Source organism: Lethenteron reissneri, unplaced genomic scaffold, assembly GCF_015708825.2.
Source record: "Lethenteron reissneri isolate LAM-NWPU_2019-01 unplaced genomic scaffold, ASM1570882v1 scaffold_120, whole genome shotgun sequence".
In the NCBI taxonomy this organism is placed as follows: Eukaryota; Metazoa; Chordata; class Hyperoartia; order Petromyzontiformes; family Petromyzontidae; genus Lethenteron; species Lethenteron reissneri.
In genome coordinates, this window is record NW_026890893.1 from 242,150 (window position 1) to 261,980 (window position 19,831).

The following is a 19,831-nucleotide window of genomic DNA, read 5'->3' on the forward strand; positions in this document are numbered from 1 at the left end:
CGCCCCGCGCTGCCACACGATCATTCCCTGTCAGCGCGCGTCACCAACACACAGCCAATCACCACCACATAACCCATGACCCCGCGCTGCCCTGTGATCCCTCACCGTCAGCGCGCGTCACCGGCACACAGCCAATCACCACGCGCTGCCCCACGATCCCCACTGTCAGCGCGTATCACCACTACACCTGTATTAACTGAGCTACCAGAGATTTATGCTGAATCCCTCAGTTTACCTGTTTATACAGATGATGATGATGCTCAGATAGAATGTACGTCATCTGATGCAGATTGTGATAAAATGTATCTGTTTAGTCAGCCTGAATTGAATGATCTTGTAAGATATTTGTATTTGCCAAAGCAGTCTGCTGAATTGTTGGCTTCCAGGCTGCAAGAGAAAGGACTACTCAGACCTGGTACTACTGTCCCCTTTTATCGTAACAGAGAAGCAGTACTTCCATTCAGATGGTCAACTTGTTTATTGTAATGATGTTGAAGGGCTTCTTCTCAATATGGGACTGCCCGCATATGATTAAAGTGAATGGAGACTTTTTATTGACAGTAGTAAAAGGAGTTTGAAATGTGTGTTACTTCACAACAGAAATATATATGGTTCAGTCCCAATAGGACACTAAAAATGAATGAAGAATATGCCAACATCAAGATTGTTCTGGATAGATAGGAATACCATGTTCATGGATGACTAATTTGTGTTGATTTGAAAATGGTTAATTTTCTGCTGGGTCAGCAAGGAGGTCACACCAAATACCCTTGTTTCCTGTGCTACTGGGACAGTAGGGCTACATTAAAATACTGGGTTAAACAGAACTGGCCACCAAGAATCAGTTTGACGCCTGGTGACAAGAACATCAAGAATGAGCCTCTGGTTGATAGGAATAAAATTGTATTTCCCCCACTGCACATAAAACTTGGGTTAATGAAGCAACTTGTCAAAGCTCTTGATCACATTGGAGACTGCTTCAGCTATATATGTTCAACCTTTTCAAGTCTCAGTGCCGCGAAGAAAAGGCAGGAATATTTGTTGGCCCTCAAATAAGAACACTCATCAGGGATCCACAATTTGTTACGACTGCGGCAGAGGCTAGAGCTTGGAATGCATTATCTGATGTGGTGCGGAATTTCCTTGGGAACAGGAAAGTGGACAACTATCGAGAGATTGTGGAGGAGCTGCTCTTGAGTTTCCAAGCACTTGGATGTAGAACGAGCATCAAGGTTACATAGTCACTTGGCTCAGTTTCCAGAGAACATGGGTCACGTGAGTGAAGAACAAGGTGAACGCTTTCGTCAAGACATTAAAGTTATGGAAGAACGTTACCAAGGCCGATGGGACTCAAACATGATGGCAGATTAATGCTGGTCCTTGATGAGAGACATTCCACAAGCTGTACATCGGAGATCGTCAAAGAAGAGGTCGTTTATGGAGATGTAACATCACTATTGTGAATGACCTTTTTGTACATATTTTTCTTATCTTCACAATTCAATTCTTACATGGTAATATGCATTCACTCACATTGATATGCAGTCACTCTCACAACTTTGTGCTACGGCTCATTAAATGTTTGTTTCATTATTATTGTATCTTATCTTATTCTTGTATGGATGTCTGTTTAGCTATTCGTATATGAGCATACATTTGCTGATTTGATTGAAAATGCAATATTTCATATCCCAAAAATCTGATGTGATAGACAAAAACTGATGCCAGATTTGGAATCAGCACCCCAAAATTACCTTAAAACCGTTGGAATACCTTATGCCAGAAAAAGTGTGACCAGTGTAATTTTTAACTCAATAAACAAATAAAAATAAACCCAACATTTCAATAAATATCCTTGTATTTGTAGTACAATAAATATAGACACGTACATTTATATTTGAAAGTGCATAAATGTACACAAATTAACAAAAAAACAATACAAAAGCGGAGTGCTTTAGTCAAGGCACTAACGGACTAGGCCCTAAATCACATTCAAACTCATTAACACATTAACACTAAATAAACGTAATCTTGTTCTCTCTGCCTGTGTCCTTTCTTTGGAATTTTCACACTTAAATTCTAACTTAGCAATCTTTGAAATACGTAATCAACCGGGCTATGCGTTAATTGTGTGCTGACCGACTCTCTGTGTTGCATTACTTTACATTTCGATATTTTACTAGGTTATTTAATTTTAGTGTGCCTTTCTCATTTTCAAGCTTGTGTACTGTACCACGTTGCCATCTTGCTTACCCGCTGTCTGTTCTCTCTGCCTGGGTCCTCTCTTTGGAATTCTCACACTTAAATTCTAACTTAGCAATCTTTCAAATACGTAATCAACCGGGCTATGCGTTAATTGTGTGTTGACCGACTCTCTGTGTTGCATTACATTCTTCTTCTTTAGTGCTGCCTAACGGCGTGTGCGACTTCACGATGATATTGGTCCCGGTCTAGCACGGCGTGTAGAGTTTGTGCTGTTGTTAATTGTAGCCATGTTTTGATGTTACTGAGCCATGTCGTTTTTGGCCGTCCTGGTCGTTTTTTCCCTTCGATTTTTCCTTCCAGGATTTGCTTTAATAGCTGGTATTTGTGGTCGTTTCGGGCAATGTGGCCTAGGTAGTAACACTTCCTGCTAATGATGGTCTTCAGCAGTTGCCTGTCAGTGCCCATATCTTGCAGAACTTGTGTATTGGTGGTTTTGGCTGTCCATGGGATTTTCAGCATTCTTCGATACAGCCACATCTCGAAAGCTTCGAGCCTTTTTGTTGCTGTTGTTGTCAGTGTCCACGTCTCTACTCCGTACAGCAAAATTGACCAGATGTAGCATTTCAGTGTGCGCAGTTTGAGTGATGTACTCAAGTTGCGGTCTGCAAGGAGTGTTTTCCATTTAATAAATGCTTGCCTTGCTTGTTCAATTCTGCTCTTGATTTCGACTTCATGGTTCAACTGATCGTCAATTATTACACCAAGGTATTTAAATCGGTGTACTTGTTCCAATTTTCGCTGCCCAGCTTGATTGTTATTTCGCTTGTAGTTCGGCTGACCTTCATAACCTTTGTTTTCTTTTTATTAATTCGTAAGCCCCATATTTGACTCTCTGTGGCAACCTCGTCCAAGATTTGTTGTAGGTCTTGTTCTGAATCGGCCAGCAGTGCAGTGTCGTCGGCATACCTGATGTTGATGTATTGTCCATTGACTTTAATACCAATGTTTTTATCTGCTAGTGTTCGATCAAAAATCTGCTCCGAGTAGATGTTGAAAAGACTGGGTGAAAGTGGGCAGCCCTGTCGTACACCTTTTTGTATTGGTGTTGGGTCTGTCAATTCGTTGTCATATCAGAGTTGGGCTGGTTGCTTCCAATAAAGAGCAATGATGAAGTTGATGTCGTTTTTATCTAGTCCCAGTTGTTTTAATAGAGCTGCTAGTTGGTCGTGGTCGACTGAGTCAAAGGCTTTCTCGTAATCTATGAAGCAGATGTACACTTCTTTCTGATGTTCGTAGCATAGCTGTAGTAGTATCTGTAGACAGAAGATTGCTTCTCTTGTGCCTAGTCCAGGGGTCGGCAACCTACGGCTCCGGAGCCGCATGCAGCTCTTTACGGGCTGCTTCTTGACGATATGTACATATGTACAGTATGTACTCAGATGCATTGCGGCTCTTGAAATACTGAATTTTGTACCGAATTGGAAAGAAATGGCTCTTCTTGTTATTTTGGTTGCCGACCCCTGGCCTAGTCCTTTGCAAAAGCCAAACTGTGTGTTCTTCAATGCATTTTCGCATGTGGAGCGTATGCGCTGTTGGATCACCTTCAGGAAGACTTTCAGCACGTGGCTCATCAAGCTTATCAGTCTGTAGTCCTCGCATTTCCGGCTTGTTGCTTTCTTTGGTATGGCCACAAAGATGGATTGTAGCCAGTTGGATGGAATGTTATTGCCATTGTATATTTGATTGTACCAATTAGTCAGTTGTCGTATGTTGTTGTTGTCTAATAGTTTGATCAATTCTACATGGATTGTGTCGGGCCCGCACGCTTTGCCTGACTTAGCTGTTTATATTGCATGTTCTACTTCTGATGTTAAAATGTGTAGAGCGTCTTTCGACATCTGTTGGTCATTTTCTGCAGGTGTTCTCGCGGCGCCATAGAGCTTGTGTATATAGTTTGTCCAGGTGTCCATTTTTTCTTGTTTATTTAGGATTGGTTGGTTGTTGTCCGCATACAAGGTAGCTGTTGGGGCTGGTCTGTAGATGTTACCAGCTTCTTTGAGCTTCTTGTGCAGAGTAAAATTGTCATGTTTTTTAATTAGTTCTTCAATCTCGGCGCATTGTTCTTCCATCCACTTTTCTTTTGCCTGTCTGATTGCTTCTCTGATCTTCTGTTGCATTTGTTTGTACTTCTCCAAGTCATTATTTTTTTACATTCTTCGTTTGCTCATTAAATCGAGAATATAATGTGTCATCCATCGTTGTTTCTTTTTCGGTGGCTGATGTCCCAGCATGACTTCTGTTGTTTCTGTGATGCATTGTTTGAACGAGCGCCAGTACTCCTGAACATCTGCTGTTTCTGTTGTTATTGAGCGGATGCTATCGTTGAGATGTTGCTGTACTTGTCTTTTATCGGCGCTGTTCTTCAGTTTCTCCAGGTCTGCTCGTCTCGTCTTTGTACATTGTATTGATCGCAATTTGAGTCTTATTGTAGCTGTTACTGGGTTATGATCTGACGATATATCGGCTCCAGGGTAGGTTTTTGCTGTAATCACACTAGACTTAAACCTGATGTTAATTAGGATATAATCAATTTGGTTCCTGACGATGTTGTTGTCGGAGTCTTGCGGCGAGGTCCACGTGTACAGTCGTCGAGGTGGTAATTGGAACCACGTGTTAGCAATACTGAAACGTTCTTCTTGGCAGAATTGAATCAGTCTGTCACCTCGTTCATTCCTTGTTCCTAGTCCGTGTTCTCCGACAATGTTCTGCATTCGACCGTGGCCAACCTTGGCGTTGAAGTCGCCGAGGATTATAGTGATGTCTTGCTTCTTCAGCGGCTTCAGCGTGTTGGTTAGTTGCTCATAGAACGATTCGATTTCATGATCTTGTTTATCTGCTGTTGGAGCATAAACCTGTAGAATGTTCACGTTGACTTTATTGCCTGCTAATTGTAGTAGTGCTATTCGTTCTGATACTGGTGTAAAGTTGTTGACTTTATTCGCTAATTTCTTGTGTACTATAAAGGCGACACCGTATGTTTGTTTGGAGTTTTCTTCTCCTCCGGAGCAGAAGATGTGGTGTTCGCTTGGTATAAACTTTTTTGTTCCAGGCCATTTAGTTTCGCTTAGACCGATTATGTTGATTTTAAGTCGATCCATTTCTTGTATGACATTGGCTAGTTTTCCTGCTTGAAGTAAACTTCTAACGTTCCAAGTTGCTACTTTGAAAGGGTTCTTTGACACAAGCTCGGAGATTCTTAGCACCCCTGTCCTATTTAAAGGACGCCGATACTCAGGGCCTTTGTTGATTTTGCTTGTCATCATTGAAGTTTTCAAGGGAGAAATAATCCAAGTAGTTTCCCGTTGCTTTCTTGGATCACAATTTATATTGAAAAGGTCATGTGGGGACCTTTCGTAACGGGTTTTGTCTGACGTCTCCACTGAAGTCTTCCCGCCTTGGGTGTCCCTTCTGAGAGCACTAGGCTCTCGACGGTATAGCGATCAGCTTCTCAGACGTACACAAACTCTCTCGCCGCATTAAGGCACCGTTTCTCGAGAGAGCATTACATTACATTTCGATATTTTACTAGGTTATTTAATTTTAGCGTGTCTTTCTCCTGATTTTCAAGCTTGCATGCCGTGCCGCGTCGTCATCTTACTTGCAGCAGCATCACGTTGCCGTCCACTCATTGACATGCTAATTTTTTCTCTGCCCCCTCCCTCTCTCCGCCCCCGCTCCCCTCTCTATATTTAAGGCACCGTCACAGAAACGACCTCTCTCTTTGTGCCGATATGTGTCCTCTCTCTGTGTGTCCTTGTGATGTCTGTCTATAGTTTTCTAGTTAGATTTTTGTTGCTATTTCTTTTATGCCTGATGATGATTGCTTGTGTTGCAATCGAAACGTCGTAATATGGTATTATTTAATTTATTATTTTATCTTTAGACGTGACTTAACCGAAAGAACCAAAGAATAAATAAACGTAGTTAATAAACCTTACAATTAGAATAAATAAACATTCATTTGTATTGTAATGAATACCGTAATGAATACAGACACGTACATTTATATTGACATTCACGAGAGAGATGAAGGAAAGTCATGACTACGGACAAATGGAAAAAGAACACGATTAAACCCCCCTGCACGCGCCAATGTAAACACACACAGCTCACTCACACAGCTCACTCACACTCACTGACTCACTCACACTCACACTGACTCACTCAAACTGACTCAGTCACACAGCTCACTCACACTGACTCACACTGACTCACTCAAACTGACTCACTCACACACAGCTCACTCACACACAGCTCACTCACACAGCTCACTCACACAGCTCACTCACACAGCTCACTCACACAGCTCACTCACACAGCTCACTCACAGCTCACTCACACTGACTCACTCACACTCACTCACACAGCTCACGTACACAGCTCACTCTCGCACACAGCTCACTCTCGCACACAGCTCACTCTCGCACACAGCTCACTCTCGCACACAGCTCACTCTCGCACACAGCTCACTCTCACACACAGCTCACTCTCACACACAGCTCAATCACACACAGCTCATTCATGCACACAGCTCACTCTCACACACAACTCACTCACAGCTCACTCTCACACACAGCTCACTCTCACACACAGTTCATTCTCACTCATTCTCACGCACAGGTCATACGCAGCACAACTCACACGCCGCCGCACACGCCGTTCGTGAGCACCTAACACAAAGATCCCCCGTATAGCCTTAACAGACTGTAGGGGCAAGTGCTGTTAGCGAGCACCTAATAAGGGTGGGACGGCACACGAGGGGTGGGTGGCCAGCACCACGCCCGGCCGCCTTTGTCTCCCTCGTGGCGATGTTTACACACCGCATCGGGTCCTCGTTTGAGGCTGAGTCGATGTAGGGGAGACTCAGGACCGGTTCAGAGACTCGTCACTGGCGGTGTTGGCCACGAGCGGGAATGGAACTCGGCTGGTCGGTGCGGAGCGCAGCGCTCACCACGACACTGCCGCTCCCCTTCTGTCAACAAACTTGAACTTTGACCCCGCTCTCTGACGTCACCGCTTAGTGTGACCTTACTGGCGTCAAACGCCCGCAGAAGTAGACCTTGCTAGTGACGTCATGTCACCCACTACCGACCACCGCGCTCTTGAGAGTGACGTCACCTCCCCTCAGCCGCTGCCGATATCTGTTCCAGTGACAATCTTTATTTGGGCAAAGCTCCGCCCGGTGACTGGCCGCTCATTAACATAATGTATTCGTGAAAGCCGTCGCGAGTTTATTGCGACGAGTTCGTCACCAGCGCCCCACCCTTCCGACGTATGGGCCGGGCTCATTAACATAATTCATTTAAGTTAACAGAGCCGCTCATTGTGGGAGGAAAGTGTTTTCGTACCCCGCAAGTGACGTCATGTCACCTCCTACTGCCGCGTGACGTAGTGAGGTTACAGGAAGCTGCCGTTCCGCCCGTGCACTGAAATCCGAGGTGAGAAATTCTCATCGCGGTTGTGGTGGTGGTTGTGGTGGTGGTTGTGGTTGTTTTGATGGTGATGGTTGTTGTTTACCGAGGTAGAGCCTCGCTCTCTCTCTTGTTGGGATGTCAATTGAGTAGCAGCGAGCATGGAAGCGATGTCCAGGTAGGAACTTTACAACGCGGGGCCTTGCCTCCTTCCCTCGCCTGATCGCATTTGCTTCAATTCTCTTGCTTAAGATAATTTGTCTTGACCTGGCTCACTACTTTGTAACTTTGTTTTACTTTAAATATTGACACAGTTTTTTTTATATTTTACCAGGCCAAGCCCGCTTTAGCTGCTCTACCGCTCTTGTTTTCAGAAGCGACCTGCCCACAACAACAACAAGGTGAGGCTTGTCAACAGCGTGGCGGTGTTCACTCGCTACATGTGGAGGGGAAACCGGGGGATCGGGAAGGAAATCCACGCAACCACGGGGAGAGAGAGACACGCAGCCTCGGCGATGTTTATTGTACCTCAATGAATTACTTGGTAGAGTGAGGAAGCATTAATACTGAGCAGGTGAAGGTGGCCAGGCATGGGTCTAGACCAGGGGTCGGCAACCAAAATAACAAGAAGAGCCAGTTTCTTTCCAATTCGGTACAAAATTCAGTATTTCAAGAGCCGCAATGCATCTGAGTACATACTGTACATACGTACATATCGTCAAGAAGCAGCCCGTAAAGAGCCGCATGCGGCTCCGGAGCCGTAGGTTGCCGACCCCTGGTCTAGACACACCACCACCTGTGAACCATGCCAGTGTGACAGTGGTGGAGCCAGTGGGGGTGGGGTGGCACATGCCCCCCAACGATCCGATCGAAATCCCAAATTTCGATTGGATCAATGGCGTTTAATAATAACTAGCGTCACTACCCGGCTTTGCCCGGGACTTGGATTCTTGTCTTGGATTAATTTAATATTCCCTTATTTCACTGAAATATTTTTTATTCTTGAAAGAAAGAAAAAAGCCGAAACAAATCAATTGACCTAAATCGGATATTTTCACTCAATTCAACCTTAACCCACTTCTACGTAAAGTCGATTTGGCCACTCGGTAAGAGAATGACAAGGTGAGCTGAAAATAGTCGCGTTCACTTAGACATTCCAGACAGCAAATGCTGTGAAAATTTCATAACGCCAGAGCTCAGCATTGTAGAGGTTTTGCTGCTTCAAACAAACAGATGTAAATTCTGCTTTATATTTAAGATAGCAGTTGTACCCGTTCTTCGCACGGATATGTATTGAACTCCGAGAAGCCATTGGCCTCATCGGCCAGTAGCGAAGCGCCACCTAAAATCTCCCGGCACACTGTTAACAGCATGGTCATTCCCCCCCCCCGCCAAAATACAAAAGTCTATTTTATATCTAGATTTAAAGTTTTAGTGACTATTTTTATACTTTTTACATTGTGTACAGTATGGAACTGACCCACATTTCAAGAATGTAGCATGTTGGCAAGTATGCTAAACATTTCGAACAGACACACGTATCCACACATTTCCCTTTTATATAGATAAATCGACATTTTGCGACCCCCATGGCCACCGTGTGGCATATTACGTGCCAGGGACTGATGAGAGGACAACAGTCCGAGTCCATAATTGGCAATAAGTAACGGCAAAGCAGTTACAAGCGACTCAGAATTGTGCGCAGTTGCGTATACAGTACACGACTTCCCTGAAGGCAAACACCTTCAGCGAGCGCGATGCCGATCACACGCTTCGAATAAAAAGCATGGGATAAGTCCTTACTTAATAACAACTCCTTACATACTAACAACTCCTATCATTTTTCATTGCTGGAGGGGTTGCCCCCCCCCCACCTGAAAATCCTGGCTCTGCCTCTGAGTGTGTGACAGTGTCAAGTTTGTATTTGCAGTAATGTCTATTGACTTTATTGAGCATGGAGGTTATATCAAAATAGTAGTTTGTTTTTGTTTTCCTCTGGAACTCTTTGTAAGAATGGAGTCAGGATGTTATCACAGCACACGTGCAGCTGAAGTCGGAACTGTTCATCCCAGCATTCAAGGACATCTGTGCCTGGCTTCACACCTCTAAGTTGCGATTCAACATTAATTTATGCATTTCTGCATAACACAAATAGTATTCATATTCTTGGTTCTTTCGGTAAAGTCCCGTAGAAGGGAAACAATAAAATAATAAAAAAATATAAAACAATAAAATTATCACGACGTTTCGACTTCAAAACAAGCAATCATCATCAGGTGTGTTTTTTTTTCCACACCTGATAAAGATTGCTTGTGTTGCAGTCGATACGTCGTGAGAATTTTATTGTTTTATATTTTCTATTATTTTATTGATTCCCTTCTTCGTGACTTTAACAAAAGAACCAAGAATATGAATCCCTGCAGTCACGAATGCTTTAAATCAAAACAAATAGTATTATTTTCAACACCCTTTGCTATGTCAGCTGAATTTAGCTTTCATAAATATTACTTTTGTAGCCAGACAGCCGAAATTGTGTGCTCGGAGTTTTGGGTTAACATTCATTTTGAAGATACGAGGGCTTCCAGGCATGTTTGTGACCATTTGCCTTCTCATTGTGTGCCATAACAGCCCGTGTGATGAATTTGGTACACTTTTTCACTATATCATGAATATTTGAATAGGTATAGACGTTTGACTGTGTATATATGCATTCCTCTGTGCATCGATACTGACGTGTAGATGGTGTTGATATTTTTTTTCTGTCTGCAGCTGTCACTTCCTCTGCAGAATTAGTCTAATGGAGCAAAGGCACTCCGTGCGACTTAGTGCAAAAAGGCAACACTGCGACCAGCGTGCATACAGCACGGATCGTACTGGAAATTTGACACGGCACCAGAGAACTCGCACAGGAGAGAAACCCTTCAAGTGCAGTGTGTGTGGGAAGGCATTTTCACATCCATCTGCTCTTAAAAAACACCAGAGAACACACACAGGAGATAAACCCTTCAAGTGCAGTGTGTGTGAGAAGGCATTTGCACAGTCATCTACTCTTGTAATGCACCAGAGAACACACACGGGAGTAAAATCCTTCAAGTGCAGTGTGTGTGGGAAGGCATTTGCACATTCAATTTCTCTTGTAGCACACAAGAGAACACACACAGGAGAGAAACCCTTCCAATGCAGTGTGTGTGGGAAGGCGTTTGCACAGTCATCTACTCTTGTAATGCACCAGAGAACACACACGGGAGAGAAACCCTTCAGGTGCAGTGTATGTGGGAAGGCGTTTGCACGTTCATCTACTCTTGTAGCACATCAGAGAACACACACGGCAGAGAAACCCTTCAAGTGCAGTGTGTGTGGGAAGGCGTTTGCACGTTCATCTCCTCTTGTAGAACACCAGAGAACACACACGGGAGAGAAACCCTTCAAGTGCAGTGTTTGTGGAAAGGCGTTTGCACAGTCATCTACTCTTGTAAAACACCAGATAACACACACGGCAGAGAAACCCTTCAAGTGCATTGTGTGTGGAAAGGTGTTTGCACGTTCATCTCCTCTTGTAGCACACCAGAGAACACACACGGGAGAGAAACCCTTTAAATGCAGTGTGTGTGGTAAGGCATTTTCACATTCATCTGCTCGTAAAAAACACCAGAGAACACACACAGGAGAGAAACCCTTCAAGTGTACTCCGTGCGGGAAGGCGTTTGCACTTTCATCAAATCTTCATGCACATCAGAGAACACACAAGCATCAGATGATCCACAAGGAGTGGAGTTTGAAATCAGCTTGTGAAAGTCAAAGTGCCGCAATGAGCCCATCCCTCATGAAACAAGAACCGGAAGAAAATCCCAGCTTGGACACTTTTAAAGATATCAAGGTGAAATATGAAGTGATGGTGAAAAGCGAAGAAGTGAAGGTAAAATGTGAAGATGACAATTCAACTCCAAAATGGGACCTTCACATCGATGGAGGCAACGTGAAACAGGAGGAGAATTCTGACTGTGAGGCAGAGCGAGGCAACTCCCAGCAGTTTGTGGAAGTGGAGGTGTGGGTGGACTTCCTCCGAAACAATACAAAGTCAAATGGAGACCCGGTAGATGTGTAACTTGAGATGATGTCGCTCCAATAGATGCTCCTTTGTCAGGTATTTAATGACAAGAATGTGAAGTTGAACTTAATTTCTAGGTGCAACCTGCAGGGTAAGAGCGGCCAGTCTTTGTGGACCTGTGGGTTGCGTAGATCTCTAATCAGGAGCGAGAGCCAATAAGCTCCCAAGCATTGTTATCAATTTCATTTATACGGTGCTTGCTTAATCTCGGCAAATCGGAGTTTTGTATAGTATCTCGTCTCAAACACTCGAAGAGCATTCCCAAGTAGCAGCTGCCCATGTGTGGTACAAAGTGGTTGCTCTGCACCGGCCTGCATGTGGACAAGAGCCTGTCAGTAGGGGGCAATGGTTGATATGGCATCTTGGTTGTGGAGTTTGTATGTAATGTTTAGAATTTCATGAATTTTGACCCAGACGCCAGCATGCAATGGCCTACTTGTTTTGAATGACAATAGTATTTTGTACTTACACTGTTAAGCAGACGGTGTGTATTTTTTTAAATGGCTTGTTAATACGATGCAACCTAATGCAGCATATTTCAGTTCAGTAATTCAATTTGTTTAAAATGACTCAATAATTTAGAATGAATACTTGTCTGATTGTGTGTGTACATGTAGCATTTTGTCTAAGGGTCAAACATTAAATAAGTGATGTTAGGACAAAGTGTGTGTTTTGGAAGTAACCTGTACAGATAACTCAGGTGAGACCAGTTCTTGTGATACAGGTCAAAGGGTACTTTTGTGTTTTCAGGAAGCATCTCCCTCTGGAGCAATTCATTTTCTTTGAAATAGGGAGCACATTCGGGTCATTCATCAGTTACATGTAGAGGCGATACATTCTCTACAACACATTATAATTTTGTATTACGTGTTGACGTAGATTTTGTCGAACTCGGACTAGAAATGCTCCTTGCTGATGAACGTCTGAAGCAAACCCGGCTGCTGTTGAGACGCTGTACACAAATAAGGGTCCACAGGTGGCTTGCACTGAATCAATGATGCACTCCCAGAAGGCTGTGCTAGTTCTAGTTTGTGTAAAACATTCCTTTGTTTCGTGGAGAGATCGATATATGAAAGATGTCGTGTCTTCTGATCTGCTTCATAGCAAGGAGGTAATTTTAAGAGCACATTTGAAATGCATTTTTGGTACATTTGTATTTGGTTACACGGCAGAGCACATCTCGTAGATACATTCTCCACGACAGCACTCATTTGAATTTTGCATGATGTCTGCCTAATTCAGGGGTCGGCAACCAAAATAACAAGAAGAGCCATTTCTTTCCAATTCGGTACAAAATTCAGTATTTCAAGAGCCGCAATGCATCTGAGTACATACTGTACATACGTACATATCGTCAAGAAGCAGCCCGTAAAGAGCCGCATGCGGCTCCAGAGCCGTAGGTTGCCGACCCTTGGCCTAATTGGTCTGACGGAGCAAAGGCACTCGGCGCATTACGGTACGACAAGGCAACAATGTGACCGGTGTGCATACAGCACGGACCGCCCTGGACATTTGACACAGCACCAGGGAACTCGCACAGGAGAGAAACCCTTCAAGTGCAGTGTGTGGGAAGGCATTTTCACAGTCATCTGCTCCTTAAAAACACCATAGAACACACCTTATCTGTCACGTGCCATCACTCACCTGACTTCTGCCGTGACAATTTCTGGATTTTTTCGCCCGAGGACAACCGCTTGTGTTGCGATTGAAACGTTTTTTTATTTATGTGACTTTACCGAAAGAACCGAAGAGTATGAAAGACTTATTGTCTGCTGATCTTGTTCATATCTGTGTACATCGATATCCCACATTGCTTACACGTACACACCACACTGAAATTAATGGAAACTAAAACGACTTACGGGGATGGGCAAAGCTCGAGGAAACTCTTTCAATGGAGCGAGTTAAGTTTGTTCGATTCAACATCTCTGTGTCCGCCTCTCTCTCTGCCTGTGTCTCTATCTTTCTCTGTCTATGTGTTCCTCTTGTCTGTCCGCCTGTCTTGTCTGTCTGTATCAGCGTCTGTCCAACCGTAGTCGACTGTCAGTAGTAGCAGGCGCTCGTTCAACTCCCATGGCTACACGTCACTCAAACTTGCTCCCAACACAAAGACATATCCCCCGTGTCGCCTGGACGGACTGTATGGGTAAGTGCTGTTAGTGAGCATATATTAAGGTTGGGACGGCACCACGCCCGGCCGCCTTTGTCTCCCTAGTGGCAATGTTTACACCGCACCGGGTACTCGTTTGAGGCTGAGTTGACGTAGGGGAGGCTCAGGACCGGTTCAGACAATTGAAGTACCGTTGAAGACGCTTGACACCGAGGTTGAGGCACACGTGTCTTTATTTACAGTACAACAGTGGGCTGTATGACACTCGAGGGGGTATCGGCCCCCTCACCCGTATAACTGGGGATACACCCCTAGCTATCCCTGACCTACCCCCGAGTCCTCCACTAAAGAGCTAGGGGAGGCTGTCTGGCCCGACACTGGCGAGTCGGGCTACGGTACCCGGAGTCCCAGAGTGCTGACTCTGGTTCACGGGACCACGCCGCTGGCTCGGTCCTGCGCGGCCCTGACAAGGGCGGCGTCTCAGGGGAGTCCAGGGCTCTAGCTACCCGGGTCTTCAGTCTTCCCTTTGTTCTAATACTGAGCCCCGAGCTCTCTCTGTCATCCCCTTTTATATCCCCCCACAGGATCACAACCCCGGGCAGCCCTACCCCCCAGGCTGCCCGATGCGGACGTCGTTGCGGGCACCCCCCCCGTGTACTCCCGGAGCTCCGCCCACTGTGTTTGTTCGCCGTTTGATCCTATGTACAAACAGCCCCTCGATAACAGCCCTACATCACTCCCCCCTGCATAGCTCGCAGCCGTCCCGGCTGCAACAATTCCAATAAAGGTACCTTTACCTCTTGACCCTCGTGTGTGCCTCATTTTTTTTTATCAACAGAACGTGAATTGAACAACAACAATAACCATACCCCCAAAGGGAGAATAAACCGACGCGCCCCCCCCCCTGAATAAATACGAAATCCGTAAAAGCAAAGTATATACATTCGCCAGGAACCCCCAGCGCACACACAACACACAACACACACACAACACACACACAAGACACACCCAACACACACAGCCATAACAACAACGTGCCAAGAGCGCCCCACCAACGCAGCGCCCAGTAACCATAACACGCGAAAAGTTTACAAAAAAAACGCAATAAAATTTTTTTTTTCTCTTCTTCTTCGTCTTCCTGCGCATTACAAGAGTCTGCGCATTTTTGCGCGCGTCCTTGCCGCAGGCCCGTCACATGGGCCAACCCCAGATGGCGGACCATCCGATGGCAGCTGTCCCTTTCGAGGCGAGTCCGCGATTGGAGTGGCGAGACCCTCGGCATCCCCCGTGAGGGTTGTTGGGCGCGAGCCCGTCATTCCTGAAGTACCTGGGGGCGGAACAGCCGACAAGACGTCAGGCGAGAGCAACAGAGACGGACCCTCCGAGTCGGTCGACCCCCCACATGTTTGGCCCTGCGCGTGTGGAGTAGGGCCTCGCACCGCAACGAAGGGTTTTAGCCTAGAGGGGTGAACGAACCACCGGCGCTTCCCCCACTTGATACGAATGCACTGAGGTCGCAAAACCTCGACCACCTCGACGGGGCCCCGCCACGGCCGCACCAGTTTCGAGGAGGTCGCAAGTGGTACCTGGGGACAGTGCAGCCATGCCCTGTCCCCTGGCTTCCACTGCAGCACGTGCGCGCGTGCCAGCCTGAGGCGCTCATTCGCCTTTTGACGCCTGTCGGAATTTAGCATGGCAGCATCCCGTGCCTCAGTCAGTTTTTGAAGGTTAAATTTAACGTGTTCGTCCAATTTTGTTTTACCCAGCGGCGCGGGGATCTGCAGCTGTGCCCGAACAGGTGGGTCATGTTCGCGGCCATACATGAGAAAGAAGGGTGAAAATCCCGTCGCAGCATGGGGGGCCAATCTATACGCTGCCAGGACCCCTTGAATTTGCAAGTCCCAATTGGTCTGTGACTCCGAAACCTGGTGCGACAACATAGACGTGATGGTGCGATGCAGACGCTCGACCATCCCGTCAGTTTGCGGGTGATAGGGAGAGGTACGAATTTTCTTCGTACCCAGGAGATCACAGACCTGTTTGAGGAGTTTCCCGGAAAAATTTTTACCCTGGTCAGTCAGCAGCCGCTCCGGAGCACCTTTGTCCATGACGTAGCCTTGGACAAAGGCGTCCACGATGGCTGCTGCCGACTGATTGGCCAGGGGCCAGGCCATAGGCCAGCGCGTAAAGTACTCAACCCCTGTTAACAAATATCTATTGCCCCTAGGGGTGGCGGGAAATGGGCCCAGGATATCCAACGCTACAAGTTCGTTCACCCTGGAGACTGTGATGGACTGCAACGGCGGGTTCGACTCCCGAGCTGGTGGTTTGCGCTGCGCACACCGAGGGCATGCTGCCAACAAATCCGTGACATCCCGTGTCATGCCCGGCCAAAAAAAGTCAAGCTGGAGCGAGGCGAGGGTCTTTTGGGTACCCAGGTGGAGGAGGCGCTCATGAGCAGCCCACACCACCTTACCCCGTAACCCAGAAGGGACTACCAGCCGGTGACGGTGGGATTTCCCGTCCCAATGCATAAGCAACCCCGCGTGCATTTCCCATGCGTCGGCATCACCCGTCCCACGCCCCCTCTCCCCGGCGCGACGACGCAGCGCGAGGAGGGAGGTATCCTCCATCTGGAGGCGCCCCCATTCATTAACAGGCAACCCAAGCAGGGAATCTCTTCCCTGTTCCGCGATATCATCGGGGAGCAATGTTTCAACATCGGCGGCGGCCGCCAGGACTGGAACCGGCATGTCCCCTGCTGGCCTGCAACGCCCCGACCCCAGGAGGCATGCACATTCGGAGGCGGTTGGCATGCGCGACAGAGCGTCCGCGTTGGTGTGGCGAACGCCCTTACGGTAGGTGGTTTCGAAATCGAAATCCTGGAGGACCTCCAACCATCGGGACAATTGTCCCGATGGCTGTTGAACCTTCAGGGCGTACTGCAGTGCCGCATGATCTGTACGGACGGTGAAATGCTGACCGTACAGATATGGGCGATACTGTTGGATGAAATAGACAATTGCCAACAGTTCCCTACGGGTGACACAATATCTTTGCTCCGCTGGAGACAACACCCGACTGCCGTACGCAACCACCCGTTCCACGCCGTCAACCACCTGGGAAAGCACGCCTCCAATACCCGTGTTGCTCGCGTCGGTGTCGAGCAAAAACGGCCTCGAAAAATCTGGGTAAATCAAGGGAGGAGCTTTCACCAAGGCGTCCCGAAGGGAGCAGAAAGCAACTTCCTCATCCCGACCCCAGTGGAACCGAACCCCTTTAGATGTTAAAGCGTGTAGGGGTTTGGCAATTGTCGCAAAATTAGCGACGAAGCGTCGGTAATACGACGCGAAGCCAATAAAACTCCTCACCTCCCCCACCGAGGTTGGAGTCGGCCAGGAGCTGACACACTGCGTTTTGGCGGGATCGGTAGCAATACCTGAGCGCCCCACGATGTGCCCCAAATAACGCACCGACTCGCGTAACAAATGGCATTTTTGGGGCTTAAATTTCAAATTAGCAGCCCGCATCTTTTGGAAAACCGCCCGCAACCTCTGGAGATGTTCGTCAAAAGTTTTTCCAAAGACAATAACGTCATCCAAATAAATCAGGCACGACTCCCATTGCAATCCAGCCAAAACCAATTCCATCAACCGCTGGAAAGTTGCCGGCGCTGAGTGTAAGCCCATCGGCAACCGGTTGAATTGGAACAGGCCGTGCGGTGTACGGAAAGCAGTTTTAGGCTTTGAGTCATCGTCCAGAGGAAGCTGCCAGAATCCCGAAAGTAAATCTAGTGTGGAGAAGAATCGCGCTCCCGCCAAGGCGTCCAGCGATTCGTCCATCCGTGGGAGCGGGTATGCGTCGGCAACCGAAATCTTATTAAGGCGCCGGAAATCCACGCAAAACCGCAACGAGCCATCCTGCTTTTTAACCAGGACAATCGGCGCTCCCCAAGGGCTGGTAGAGGGAGAAATGATGTCGGCGGCTAACATGTCATCGACAGCCGATTTGACATGGTCCTTTTCGGCGGGACTCAACCGAAACGGATTTTGGCGAATAGGCGCGCTGTCACCCGTGTCAATATGGTGACGCAGCAGGTGAGTACAACCCAAATCGTATTTATTCCGACTGAAAACGTCGGAAAATTCCTTCAGCAGCGATCTAAGCTGTTGGCGCTCTGAATTTGACAGGTCCGTCGATCCCGCACAAAGCGCGTCGAGCCACCCTTCATCGCCGTCCGAATGCGGGTGCGTCCGGGAAGCAGTGTCAACGTGGTTCGCGACAGGTTCCTCGCAGGGCACCAGCGTCGCGTGAGCGAGCACCGTCCCTTGAGGAACCACTACTGTCTGCGACCCTACATTGAGGACCGCGATGAAAGGGCTCCCGTGCCCTCTTACGACGGTCTGGGCCGGAATTAAATGAGGGCCATTAACCCCGGCCCTAGACGGTCCCAGCACAACACCCTGGTCCCCAACGCCCTTAGCGAAGGGCCTACGAAGTTTCAGAGGTACTAACATTTGAGCTCCCGGCGGCACACGCACTGTTTTAACGACGAACGCCGGTACTGTCGCGAACGCCGTCCGAGTCGCAACAGGGGAAGGCAGGAACGCCATGCGTCGCCCCGACGGAAGCTCAATGCATCCTTGGTCGATCAAAATACGAATTGGCATTCTGCCTAAGAAGTCCGTCCCCAGCAGGCACGGAACTGCCAGCGAGGAGGAAACAAAAATCGGCCCCGACAATTTGATGTCCCCGATAGAAATTTGCGCTCGAATCTGTCCCACGATGCCGAGAGAGCCCCCGTTAGCGGCATAGAATGGAACGTTAACCGGCAGCAAAGGACGGCTCTGTACAGGTAGAATATTGTAAATTAGCTCCGAAATGATTGTCGCCGATGCCCCCGTATCGACTATGATGCGTACCTCTACCCCATCAATGTGACCGACCACGGCCGACGACCCCGACGCCGCGGCCACCACGCGATGGGCTAACACGGACCACTGCTTGGGCTCGATTTGAGTCCCCGCAGTGATCCGTGCCGGCCCGTCGCAGCGCCCCACCGGCCCCCCGTTCGTTGCGGTGCGAGAGTGTGCGACAGGTGGGTGCTTTGGCCAAACATGTGTGGTGCCGCGACTCGCCGGATCATGTTGCTGGAGCTTGGGAGGAGGAGGAGGAGGAGGAGGGCCGGCGTCCCGTCGGGGCGTCGTCCCGCGCTGTCGAGGAGAGCGGCACCCCGAGGCGACATGGCCCCGGACGCCGCAGTTGAAACAACGCGGGAGCGCCGACGAAGATGATGGACGGTCGAAGCGGCTCGACCCGTCCCGGCCCGACCGTGCTCCTGTCGCCTGTTGCCGTCGATGGTCGACGGCGTAGAGCTCTTCCGTCGGAAGGGTGGCTGCAGCCACCGCACGCCCAGCCGATGCCCTGCTGGCTTTCCGCCGCAGTGACAGAAGGTTGGCGTGGAGGAGCCGCGCAGCCTGGAGAGAAGTCATCTCTGCGTCCTCCTGTGCGATGACAACGATGTCGAGGTCGTCTGCCAGGAGGAGGATCTTCTCCATGACCATCGCGTCCACGCCGTCGTCGTCCATACGAGGAAAGGCCGTCTTCGCCAGCGCCAGGAGACTTGTCTGGAATGCCAGGGGCGACTCCTTTTCACCCCGCTTGCGATCGTAAAACTGCTGACGGCATTCGGCTGAAGGTCCATAGACCCCGGCCAGCAGCTGTAGCGCCATCGGTAGCGTAGCACGCTTCTCCCTCGGCGCCGATGTGAGTGCGGCGAGCGCGTCGCCGTCGAGGAGCGCCGGCAGCGCGCAGAGAGCCTCCTCATCGGACCATCTCGCCATCTCCTCATGGGCGAGGAAGCGTCGCCGAAAGCCGCCCCAGTCTCCCTCCGCGCCGATGAACTCCTTCAGCGGGGGCAGTCTCTGATGAAGCGCA

The 19,831-nt window shown here is 48.2% G+C and overlaps 1 protein-coding gene across 1 annotated transcript in view; it reads left to right on the forward strand.

Moving 5' to 3' along the window:
• LOC133361687 (zinc finger protein 850-like) overlaps positions 1 to 14,689 on the forward strand; it is a 51,396-nt gene extending 36,707 nt beyond the window's left edge. Inside the window, exons 8-9 of the mRNA XM_061580674.1 lie at positions 1,391 to 1,404; positions 10,827 to 14,689. Coding sequence (XP_061436658.1) covers positions 1,391 to 1,404; positions 10,827 to 11,781 — 969 coding nt within the window. The 3' untranslated portion in view covers positions 11,782 to 14,689. The remainder of the gene's footprint in view (positions 1 to 1,390; positions 1,405 to 10,826) is intronic.
• The last annotated feature ends 5,142 nt before the right edge of the window (positions 14,690 to 19,831 follow it).